General features: G+C 38.4%; 1 protein-coding gene across 1 annotated transcript in view; it reads right to left on the reverse strand.

The window, feature by feature from the left end:
* The window catches only part of cntn5 (contactin 5), a gene marked incomplete at its 3' end in the record, with an annotated part of 120,041 nt that overhangs the window by 14,420 nt on the left and 92,785 nt on the right, over window positions 1-12,836 (reverse strand). The window contains exons 14-17 of the mRNA XM_083886402.1: window positions 12,415-12,535; window positions 9,119-9,277; window positions 3,974-4,123; window positions 2,676-2,746 (exon numbers count right to left, since the gene is read on the reverse strand). Coding sequence (XP_083742528.1) covers window positions 2,676-2,746; window positions 3,974-4,123; window positions 9,119-9,277; window positions 12,415-12,535 — 501 coding nt within the window. The remainder of the gene's footprint in view (window positions 1-2,675; window positions 2,747-3,973; window positions 4,124-9,118; window positions 9,278-12,414; window positions 12,536-12,836) is intronic.

A 12,836-nucleotide genomic window follows, 5' to 3' on the forward strand; every position in this document is an offset into this window, starting at 1 on the left:
AACGCCGCTGACTGTAACGCAATCAATCACCTGTATATCTAAAAATCATCAGACCATTTTCTTTTTTTCGAGCTCAGGGAAGGACAAGTGCCGTCCATCAACTCGTGCTTTATCCCCGGTAATAATGTCTGACAAGTATTCCCACGCAGGTGACAAAATGTGAAGTTTTATTTCAACCAATGCCACACGCAACAGCAACCGCTACGTAATTATGAAGTGGCTTTCACATTCAAGATTTTTCCTTTTTATTTTTTTTTAACATAGTGACAGGTTAAATCCTAAAGGAGCACACAAAAGCTGTAGTTCCAGTATAGATGTTTTTACTCATGCACTTAAATGCTGTTTCTTAACCCGGCAAGCGCTTAAATCTATCTATAACATCCAGGAATGTCTGTCTGTTATTCGCATAACTCTCGAACCGATTGTCCGATTGATTTCAAACTTGACAGGTGTCTTGCTACGGGCAGAAGTCAGTGCGGTGCCAAGTTTGACGTTGTTTGAATAAATAATGCAATAGATATCATTAAATATTAGTGCTTGGAGCGTTAACGGCGGTTAAAGTTAATGCACGTTAACGCACGGCGCGTTTCCATGACGACTGGCCGGAAAAAGGCAGGCGTGATGTCATGTTTACGTGACTCCCGATTGTTAAAATTAGTCTCTACGGTTACGCTAAACAGACCGCTCCAGTTCCACTGTTGGCGCGCTAACGGCGCTAAAAGGAGCTAATGCGGCTAACGGAGCTAACTGGTAAACGGTGCCTGGACTCCGGTGTCGCGGCACGTAAACATGGCGTCACACACGTCTGTGGGGCCTTTTTCAGAAATTAATCTGCAGGTAAAAAGTTACGCATGTGGGTGATTATTATGTCTGATCTCAACAATAAAGACTGGATTTTGCTAAATGCGATTTGCTTGCATTTCAATGAGTCAGCGGATTTTGCAACAACACGCCAAAAAACACAGGTATGAGGTGGCTATTCAAAACAATGTAAAACATGATGTGCAATGAATAGTCCTGGGCACGTTAATCCCATTGTCCACCATTAACGCGGGAAAAAGACCCACGTGACGTCATGTTTACGTGACTGCCGATTGTTAAAATGTGTAACATTAAAGTTAGCTAAACTTTAAAAACAGAGGCACACATACGCACATGCAGTTTGACTGTAGGTGCTCTAACGGCGCTAAAGGAGCTAACGGAGCTAACTGGTAAACGGTGACTGGACTCACGACTCACTGACGTCACTCGCATCTTTTTCCAGTCAGTCGCCATGGAAACGCTTCATGCAATAACGTGTGTTAGAGTTTAGATTCTCTGCCCGGGCCCGACCCGGCCGATATCTCCCCCGCCACTATCCTCGGGTTGGGTCGGGCCGGGGCGGGCCATTGATCAAGCATTTCTGTTTTTTCTCCCTTGTCGTGTGCGCGTGCTATTTTATAGCACGTCGTATTGTGTATTGTGTCGTATGGTGTAAAAACCTGCGGCCTTGAACGCATCATTTAAAAACCAGGAAGTGTATCATCATTAGCAACATATGCGTTCGTGGAAGCGGATCTCAGCGGCTCTGTTATTGTTGTAAATTAGACTGTGGCAGCAGGTGCAACAAGCTCCTGTTGTGGGGAGGATGTGGACGTACGTGTGCATTTACTGCTCACATATTTAAAAAAATGTCGGGTTTAAATCGGGCTCGTAATTACAGTTAATGTGTCGGGCGTGATATTTTGGGCCCGATCTAAGCTCTATCGTGAGTTAACTTTGACACGGTTAACGCGCTAACGTGCTAACGCGCCCCGCACAAGCAATAAACTGACATTTGGAATAGCCCAGCCTAAAATAAACAAACGACAATTCCGAACGCAAGGTCCCAAACTTAAAAATGACTAAAAACACACACAAAAAAACCTGATTTTGCACAGGCACTGCACGAGTCATTTTAAATTCTGATGAGAAAAACTTTTTCAAGATATACCATGAACACTTAAACCCTATGGGGATTCCTCCCACATGATAATCATGTGAAATAAAAATCACTGTGTGCTCTAATCCCTGGTGTTTGCTGTTCTCCAGGCTCTGCTGTGCTTCAGTGTCGCGAGTAGTAAAAATGCGAGAGAAACGCTGGCTTACAGTAGATATTACTATTATGTCGTATTAATCGCCATAGAAACAATGTTTTGTCTTGTTATTTTAACGTAAAAGTCACTAAAAACTGATACATTATTTAAATCGCAAGACATTTAGGTTGCAGTCCTGAATAAAAACCACACACCAGCTCAAATTGCTTTTAATTTATTCACGTTTAAAAAGATTGCACTGCACTTTTGTGAACTCTGAACAATAATTATGATTGGATTTTTTTGTATGCCAGCATCGCGGTAAGTAATGCGTGACCTTTTGCTGGTTTTCTGACTCACAGCAGTCGAATGTTGTTTAAGCATCGCGGATATAAAAGGTTCTCTCTCGTACAAGCGCTATGGCGATAATGATATGCTTTTGGAAAAACACTCCTCGGGTTTGAATGTCATGTCACTGACACTAGAGATGCAAAGATATTCTTTAAGTGGGTGCCAACTGAATAAATGCTTCCACACAGAAAGCGAAAAAAAAGCCAACCGCGACAGCTGTGTTTCCGCGCAGTCACACGTGGCAGAGATAAGAAGAAGAAGAGCACCTACCTCCCATGAGATGACCAGTTCATGCCTGCGACCGTTGCCTCCGCTCACGTTGGCCGGCGACACCGACGGAACTGAGAGAGCGAGAGAGTGAAAGAAGCCAAAAAGGTTGTCAGTCATCCAACGCTGTGGACTCACTTCAATGTCATTTCCAAAATGTTCTTTTAAAGCAACAAAAACTCAATTTCTGTGCAGATAAATCCGAGCTAAAATGTCACCGATGCTTGACACATTTCACATAATTGTGGAGTGTTTGTGCATGAATATAAACATTTTTTTTCCCAAATTTAACAATGAATAGACCACTAAATTTGTAGTTATTACATTATACAGGTGAGTACATGTGGAACAGGGCACTCGATCCAGACGCTGTCACTGTCACAATTTCGGCTCACCAAAAATAGTCTGTTCTCTCATGTCTTTGCCCTCAGGCTGTTTCAAGGAGAGGCCACATTAGCGGAAATGCTAAACTTCTTGAATGTCAGCAGCTTATTTTCAACTTCTGGTCCAGTTTAAATTAAAGATAACCAATTTCCACCAGATAAAAAACAAAAACAACAAAAAAAGAGGTAAAACTTAGCCCTGATAATAAAAATATCCTCAAAGTCGAAATTATGAGATAAAAAGTTGAAATTATAAGATAAAAAAAGCAAAATTATGAGATAAAAAGTCATAATTATGAGATAAAAAAATCTGAATTATGAGAAAAAAAGTTGAAATAATGAGATAAAATTCGAAATTATGAGATAAAGTCATTATTATGAGATAAAAGGTCATTATGAGATTTCAAAAAAAGTTGCAATTATGAGATAAAGTCATAATTAGGAGATTTAAAAAATCTAAATTATGAGGTAAAAAGTTGATATTATGAGATAAAAAGTAAACATTTTCAGATTAGTCATAATTATGAGATAAACAAATCAAAATAATGAGATAAAACGTCGTAATTATGAGATAAAAATTCTTAATTATGAGATAAAAAGTCGTAATTATGAGATAAAAAGTCGTAATTATGAGATAAAAAGTCATTATTATGAGATAAAAAAAGGTTGAAATTATGAGATAAAGTCATAATTAGGAGATTTAAAAAAAATCTAAATTATGAAATAAGAAGTTATAATTATGAGATAAATAGTCAAAATTGTGAGATAAAAAGTCATAATTATGAGATAAAAAGTAGACATTTTCAGATTAGTCATAATTATGAGATAAAAAAAAATCAAAATTATGAGATAAAACATCAAAATTACGAGATAAAAAGTAAAAATTGTAAGATAAAAAGTTGAAATCATGCGATTCACCTGCTTCTTTGGTCCGCACTGCTCTTGAAGGTGCACTGGGATCTCCAGTCCCGATGGCGTTGCTGGCCACGACCCTAAACTCATATTCCACCCAGGGGTTGAGCTCCACGGCGATAGCTGACTCCATGTCCCCGGTCACCGGGTCTGGATCTGCACAAAAGTGTAGGTGTGTTTACAGAACATACTGTTCTTTTCTTTCTACTTTAGTTTGAACAAAGCAACAATCACAGAAGTTCAACAAAGAACAAAGCAGCGGGGAGAGTGATGCTGAACAAGCAGAGTTTATTTTTAATGGCTGTACATTTAAAAGTACTTTTCTGGCCAAAGCAGTCACTTTTTTTTTTTTTGGACTTCAATCAAACAACTAAGCAGGTGTTACACAGAACATAAAGTGGCCACAACCGCAGCTATAGTGTTCACTGAGTCATACAGAAGCTAACCTCTATGGACAGATTCTACCCGTGAATGTGCAGAATCTGTAGGGGAATTTTTTTATTTCTATTTCTAGTTTAACTAGTATCATTCAAATGTGGTTACATGCAAGTGAACAGTAGAGTAAAATAGGAGGAAGACAGTGACTGTCAGTGTGTCAGCTACCTGCTTTTTTGGTCTCTTAAGATCAACTCCATTATTATCACATTACACGCTGGAAAGTAATTGGCAAGTGTGCAAGTGTTGGCCTCCAGAGGCTAATTCATCATCCGATGATGAGCGACGGGCTCTGAGATTTGGTCATAGCCTACCGGGAGTCGTTACCTACAAAGTATATGATTAATATGATAAATTCGAATGATTAAAAATGGGAAAACATCCACGATACGATCTACTGTATCTGTCTAAAGTTGAGAAGGTTTTTCCTCAAATCTGACACATGATGTTTTTATTCCTGAACAGGAATCTATCTATCTATCTATCTATCTATCTATCTATCTATCTATCTATCTATCTATCTATCTATCTATCTATCTATCTATCTATCTATCTATCTATCTATCTATCTATCTATCTATCTATCTATCTATCTTGTTGACTAGCTAGGTAGTATATCTATCTATCTATCTATCTATCTATCTATCTATCTATCTATCTATCTATCTATCTATCTATCTATCTATCTATCTATCTATCTATCTATCTATCTATCTATCTATCTATCTATCTATCTATCTTGTTGACTAGCTAGGTAGTATATCTATCTATCTATCTATCTATCTATCTATCTATCTATCTATCTATCTATCTATCTATCTATCTATCTATCTATCTATCTTGTTGACTAGCTAGGTAGTATATCTATCTATCTATCTATCTATCTATCTATCTATCTATCTATCTATCTATCTATCTATCTATCTATCTATCTATCTATCTATCTATCTATCTATCTTGTTGACTAGCTAGGTAGTATATCTATCTATCTATCTATCTATCTATCTATCTATCTATCTATCTATCTATCTATCTATCTATCTATCTATCTATCTATCTATCTATCTATCTATCTATCTATCTTGTTTACTAGCTAGGTAGTTATCTAGCTAGCTAGCTATCTAGTTGACTAGCTAGGTAGTTTATCTATCTATCTATCTATCTATCTATCTATCTATCTATCTATCTATCTATCTATCTATCTATCTATCTATCTATCTATCTATCTATCTTGTTGACTAGCTAGGTAGTTATCTAGCTAGCTAGCTATCTAGTTGACTAGCTAGGTAGTTTATCTATCTATCTATCTATCTATCTATCTATCTATCTATCTATCTATCTATCTATCTATCTACGATACTATCTACTGTATCTAATCTGACACATGATGTTTTTATTCCTGAACAGGAATCTATCTATCTATCTATCTATCTATCTATCTATCTATCTATCTATCTATCTATCTATCTATCTATCTATCTATCTATCTATCTATCTATCTATCTATCTTGTTGACTAGCTAGGTAGTATATCTATCTATCTATCTATCTATCTATCTATCTATCTATCTATCTATCTATCTATCTATCTATCTATCTATCTATCTTGTTGACTAGCTAGGTAGTATATCTATCTATCTATCTATCTATCTATCTATCTATCTATCTATCTATCTATCTATCTATCTATCTATCTATCTATCTATCTATCTATCTATCTATCTATCTATCTATCTTGTTGACTAGCTAGGTAGTATATCTATCTATCTATCTATCTATCTATCTATCTATCTATCTATCTATCTATCTATCTATCTATCTATCTATCTATCTATCTATCTATCTTGTTGACTAGCTAGGTAGTATATCTATCTATCTATCTATCTATCTATCTATCTATCTATCTATCTATCTATCTATCTATCTATCTATCTATCTATCTATCTATCTATCTTGTTTACTAGCTAGGTAGTTATCTAGCTAGCTAGCTATCTAGTTGACTAGCTAGGTAGTTTATCTATCTATCTATCTATCTATCTATCTATCTATCTATCTATCTATCTATCTATCTATCTATCTATCTATCTATCTATCTATCTTGTTGACTAGCTAGGTAGTTATCTAGCTAGCTAGCTATCTAGTTGACTAGCTAGGTAGTTTATCTATCTATCTATCTATCTATCTATCTATCTATCTATCTATCTATCTATCTATCTATCTATCTATCTATCTATCTATCTATCTATCTATCTATCTATCTATCTATCTATCTATCTATCTACGATACTATCTACTGTATCTATCTAAAGTTGAGAAGGCTTTTCCTCAAATCTGACACATGATGTTTTTATTCCTGAACAGCGACTCGCTACAGCAGCGCTCGCTCTCTGCCGTTATAACTCATTACACAGGAGGGGGAAACAGATTTCAATTTGTTTTTTTCGCGCGCTATCTACGCGAGCTGCGCAACTACAAATGACAAAATGTATTTTCAACAACATTACAGGCAGGTAACACGAGTAATCTAATTTCCTCCGGGACGCTCCCGCCCGCCGTCATCACGCCTTGTCAATATTGTCACTGGGATGACAAACAAACATTGACTGAAAGCACACATATCCATGTCGTAAACGAACCGCGGGTCCCTCCACTCCCGACTGGAGCGACTTTCGGCGAAGCAGCGGCGGTGGCGGCAGCGGCGGCGGAGGCTTTCGCGGCTCTTATCGTCCAAAGCAGCTCACAATGAGACCACTCAGTCAAGCGAGCTGCTATTCAAACACGACGCTGATAACTCTGTTTGTGAGGAGTGGGGCGCTAAAAGCCCCATCTCGCGTATGCTAATCTTAACAAGTTCAACACTGACGATACATCACCGAGGCCTAATTGTGCTTTATCGAATTAAATGTGGTTGAACAGACGTGATGTGAGAGGAATGTACACAGAGTGATTTATACATCAGCGGGGGATGACTCATTATCACACCTCCAACTCTTGCTTTTATTACCAAATGGCATATTAAGATGGATTACACACAATGCTTAGCAAGCCTTCATCTGTTTAATGCAAAGGGATAGTCGCTAATGGTTTTCCTGTCAAGGTACAGGGCGAACAAAAAGAAAGAAAGAGGCAAATTCCTTTTTTTTAAGCAGTCAGAGTGCATGTCAACCAAATGAAATGTGTTTTATAATTATCACGAGAAAGGTTAATTTCCCACCGACTGCTAATATGTCAGAGAATTAATTTAAAACCAATGACATTTTGATAAAAGCTCTTAATACTTTCATGCTAAGATCTTCTGAACAATAGACACTTTTAGAAGTTAAGAAAAAGCTGAAATAGACAACTTTTTTTGGGCTGTGTAATGTTAATAGGAAAACAACTGCATTTATATATAAGCTTGCTTTAATTATCATTCTCTTTGGCCCCAGGGATGTGGGTTTTTGGTGGGAAAAGGATGACTTTATTATCTATCTATCTATCTATCTATCTATCTATCTATCTATCTATCTATCTATCTATCTATCTATCTATCTATCTATCTATCTATCTATCTATCTATCTATCTATCTATCTATCTATCTAGCTTGTTGACTAGCTAGGTAGTTATCTAGATAGCTAGCTATCTAGATAGCTAGCTATCTAGTTGACTAGCTAGGTATCTATCTATCTATCTATCTATCTATCTATCTATCTATCTATCTATCTATCTATCTATCTATCTATCTATCTATCTTGTTGACTAGCTAGGTAGTCTATCTATCTATCTATCTATCTATCTATCTATCTATCTATCTATCTATCTATCTATCTATCTATCTATCTATCTATCTATCTATCTATCTAGCTTGTTGACTAGCTAGGTAGTTATCTATCTATCTATCTATCTATCTATCTATCTATCTATCTATCTATCTATCTATCTATCTATCTATCTATCTATCTATCTATCTATCTAGCTTGTTGACTAGCTAGGTAGTTATCTAGCTAGCAAGCTATCTAGTTGACTAGCTAGGTAGTTTATCTATATATCTATCTATCTTGTTGACTAGCTAGGTAGTTTATCTATCTATCTATCTATCTATCTATCTATCTATCTATCTATCTATCTATCTATCTATCTATCTATCTATCTATCTATCTATCTATCTATCTATCTAGCTTGTTGACTAGCTAGGTAGTTATCTAGCTAGCTAGCTATGTAGTTGACTATCTATCTATCTATCTATCTATCTATCTATCTATCTATCTATCTATCTATCTATCTATCTATCTATCTATCTATCTATCTATCTATCTATCTATCTATCTATCTATCTATCTATCTATCTATCACTAGCTAGCAAGTGATAGATAGTAATTATTTTCATCTGGCAAACAACCTGATATTTATGTAATGTTGTTACACAAAAGTACTTCTTGCTGTTGCGACGAAATAGGAACTAGTTTAAAACACGTGTGAATAAAACCCCGAGTGTCTCTTTTCCACAGCAAGAGGAACACGCTTGATCTCTGATGGCATTTAAAAGACAGACTGACTGTATAATATACACAATTACACTCCCATTAGGATTGTTTAATTATGCTTCCTGATGACCGTGCTCTATTTGGGCTGGCTCACAATCTTTGTACACGACTTTGGGAAGAATTAGGGGCCTTTAAATGGCCCCCGCATTAACCCTCCTCGATGGAGGCACCGCAATTTGTTCGTATTGATTACCTGTTTTGACAGTTTGCCAGCCGAGAGAAAACGGGCTGCGGGCCTGTAAATTATAGGTGGTGATGGGGCTGTGGTTGTCCAGGCCGCGGGTCCACGACAGGGTGGCCGTGGTGTCCGTGATCTCCTCCACTATCACCACTCCAGGAGGTCCGGGAGGACCTGAGGAAATAATAATAACAGCATGATTAAAATACAAATTTTCATTTTCGAGAGGGATCAGAAATGTCACCGGAGACGGAAACAATCGCACTGAGCTGTCGTCTGAATTCTGAAAACCGGTCCACGACGACGACGTCGCTTCATTATGTCGGGTTTTTTCTTTTTTATTAGATACAGTGATGGATGCAAGCGTACGAGCGATAAGGACGTGCAGTTGTGTGGCGACAACATCAATCCCCGGTTGTAATCCTCGCACAAACAAACAAACAGACAAGAGCGAGACATATTAAACCGAAACAGGATTTGGGCTGACACAGATCTACTGCCAAGAATTTCATGCTGATTAAGGAACAATGGCGCCCATCTTTTTTTTTTTTGTTGTTGTTGTGGGGGCTTTGGAGGCGGCGGTTTGCCTGTTTTTGTTGAGCACGGCCTGCGCGGTAGACCCTTCCCCGCGTTGCGGTACGAGTCGAACATATGTTTGACTCTCGGGCTTCAGGAATAAATGTAATCTGCAAGTACAGCAAACGTATAGTAAGGACTCTGGAGGGAACAGCTGTAAATGAAAAGCGGGGCCAGCTGGTGCGCTCCATGAAAACCAATCTACTGTGTCCCCAAAAAAAGTGCCCATTAAAAGGTTATACAGTGAATGGCACATTTGTATGTTGGCACATCAAAAATGCCGGGGAACAGGCGCACACACTCTTTTTACTGGTAACGTTGAATGAGATTCATTAAAAAACACTTAAAATATTACCGTGTAATTGGACGACACGGCTGATGTACTTTTTTTTTTTTTTTTTTTCTTTACACGCATTAGAGCGGAGCTCAGGCCAAGTATTCCCAAAGAGTGCTAACTGAGCCTGAACTGGAACAAACCATTATTTTGTGTTGGATGCAGTTCATCTGTGCCGTCTCTCCTTTAACTGACGTGGAATTATTAACACGGTTTTTGTGCTGTGTTAATGAGCAACAACAGTAAATGTGAACTAATATGACCCCAAACCTGGCCTGGCCTGGTTTAGCTTGGGTAGAGTATATACACACTCTAGTAGGGATGGATGCTAGGGATGTGAATCTTTGGGTGTCTCACGATTCGATTCGATTCCGATTCTTAGGGTCACGATTCGATTCAAAATCGTTAATCGATTCAATCGATCTCGATTCTCAATTCAAACGATTCTTTTGAAAATTGATACAATGCATAAGGCAAATTATGGCATCAAACAATTTTGTACAAGATAATGTATGTTTGTATAAGATAATGTGATAATGTGATCACACAAAGGCAAACTTAAGACAAAAGTTATCATTTATTAATTCCAAACTAATAAAAACGTACTTACTGTTTAAAAAAATAATCAAAGCTTAGGCTAGCTGACTTTTTATCGCAGAAGTTACAAAAATAAACTGTAAACAAATAACACAAACTGGTGATTTTTGTGTTTTTTCAAAATAGAAACTTAAATCGCTTTTTGAAGTTTATCAATCGATTCTGAACCGTGGATGATTAGAATCGTGATTCTTCTTCTCCCGCACTACTTATGGATGCTAGAATTTTAAAATCATGTCAAAATATATATAGATATTCCTGATGATAATACCAAGGAGAATTTAAAAATAAAAGCATTTTCCATATTAAAATTCCATACCTGTATTTCCAGACTATGTGGTTGTCAACGTGCAAATAATAATCTTAATTATTTAAATCCAACCATTAGCACTTGGCACATCATAGTATTAAGAAAACTTGCACTTGCTGAGAAAGTAGTCCCTCAAAAATGTATGCGATGCGAGATTAGTTTTGTTTCAAATATTATTCTATCAACACAGATATATACATCCATAGTCTGCCGTTACAATTGATTAGCCTCGGGTGCACTGTGGAGTCGGTATGAGTGTTTCTAATGCCATGCTAACTTGTTCCATTGACTTGCGCTAGCCATAGCACCAGGGAACTCGGCAACTAGAAGAACTGGCTGACACCAGACGTCTCCATCACACCGGCTGAGTTGGAAAATAAGTCTTATGTCCAAAATTCCGAACTATCGCTTTAAGGGTTAAAATATAAGGGTACAAAATACGGGAGCGTATCTATGTTCCCCGGGTCCTATGATCCCCGGGTCCTATGTTCCCCGGGTCCTATGATCCCCGGGTCCTATGTTCCCCGGGTCCTATGATCCCCGGGTCCTATGTTCCCCGCTTTGTATGTGACCGGGGAACAAAAGACCCTTTCTCTAAAAAAGGGTCCTATGTTCCCCACTGTTCACCCAAAGGGTCCTATGTTCCCCACTTTGTATGAGACCGGGGAACATAGGACCCTTTCTCTAAAAAAGGGTTCTATGTTCCCCGCTGTTCACCCAAATGGACCCGGGGGACATAGGACCCTACCCCTTACCCTAACCCTTTACCCTGGAGCTCCACACCCAGGCTTCCACAAAGTGAGGAACATAGGACCCTTTTTTTGAAAAAAAGGTCAGATGCTCCCCGATCGGGGAACATAGGACCCGGGGAACATAGGTACGTCCGCCAAAATACTCACACACTGAACATCTTAAAACCAGGTATAGCCGTGTCACGATGAGACAGCCAACAGGCCGCGAGCAGCTTGGGTTGTATAACGTTAGCTGCTTTACATTCCCGGCAACATCCATAAAACTGCCACAGAATCTGATCACCAGACATTTCCTCCAAGCTGTTCCGCAGCTCACATTAAACGTGCTCATGCAGGCAAACCGTCTGTCCGGCCATATTCACAGTGACCATAAAAATTAGTCAAGATGATCAAAGAGGGGCAATAACGTGGAAAACACTCGCTGTGCGACCGCGTCCACCAGGAGAGGGATTTTTTGTAACGTCTAATTGGCCGACTCTACACAAAGAAAAAAATGAAGGCTAATTTCCCTGGATTTGCAGGAAATTCGAACATTATTCTACAGAATTTGCGAAACACCTTTAAAAACCCATTATGCAAATCAAGACAGTTTTTGTTGGCAATTGTAATCGTTCAGCTCCAAATCTGTTTTTTCCTCACAGTGTCCTGGAATTAACTTATAAACTCCAATAAAGCATAAGGGTTATGTTGCATTGCAGTGGTGTACTAACAACAACAACAACAACAACAACAACAAGCTTACCTCGCACAAGAAGTTCAGCCTCTGCAAACACAGTGTCGGCAATGGTCTGCGCCCGACACCCGTACTTCCCAGCATGCTTCAGTAATATGCTCCTGATCATCAGATCCACCGATGCAGACTGCTGCAATTTGTACAGCAAAACACAAGAAAAAAAAAAAAGAAGTTAGGTATTAGGAAGAGCAAGCGGGGAATGTGCTTAGCAGGAAAAGAAAAAAGTGTGATTCCTTTACATCGTGTAGAGTCTCATGTGGCTTCGAGAGATCGCTGTTTAATGCAGGCGCTTGCTTGCAGCTACAATCTTCAGCTGCCCCGCATTTTCACTGTTGAAATGAGAAACGCCTCAGGCCAAACTGGGAATAATTCAAGGTCTATGGGCAGCTGTTTAGTATGAAACCTGATTAAAATTACACACCATACATCGG

Source organism: Microchirus variegatus (assembly GCF_963457635.1).
Source record: "Microchirus variegatus genome assembly, chromosome: 3".
NCBI classification, from domain to species: domain Eukaryota; kingdom Metazoa; phylum Chordata; class Actinopteri; order Pleuronectiformes; family Soleidae; genus Microchirus; species Microchirus variegatus.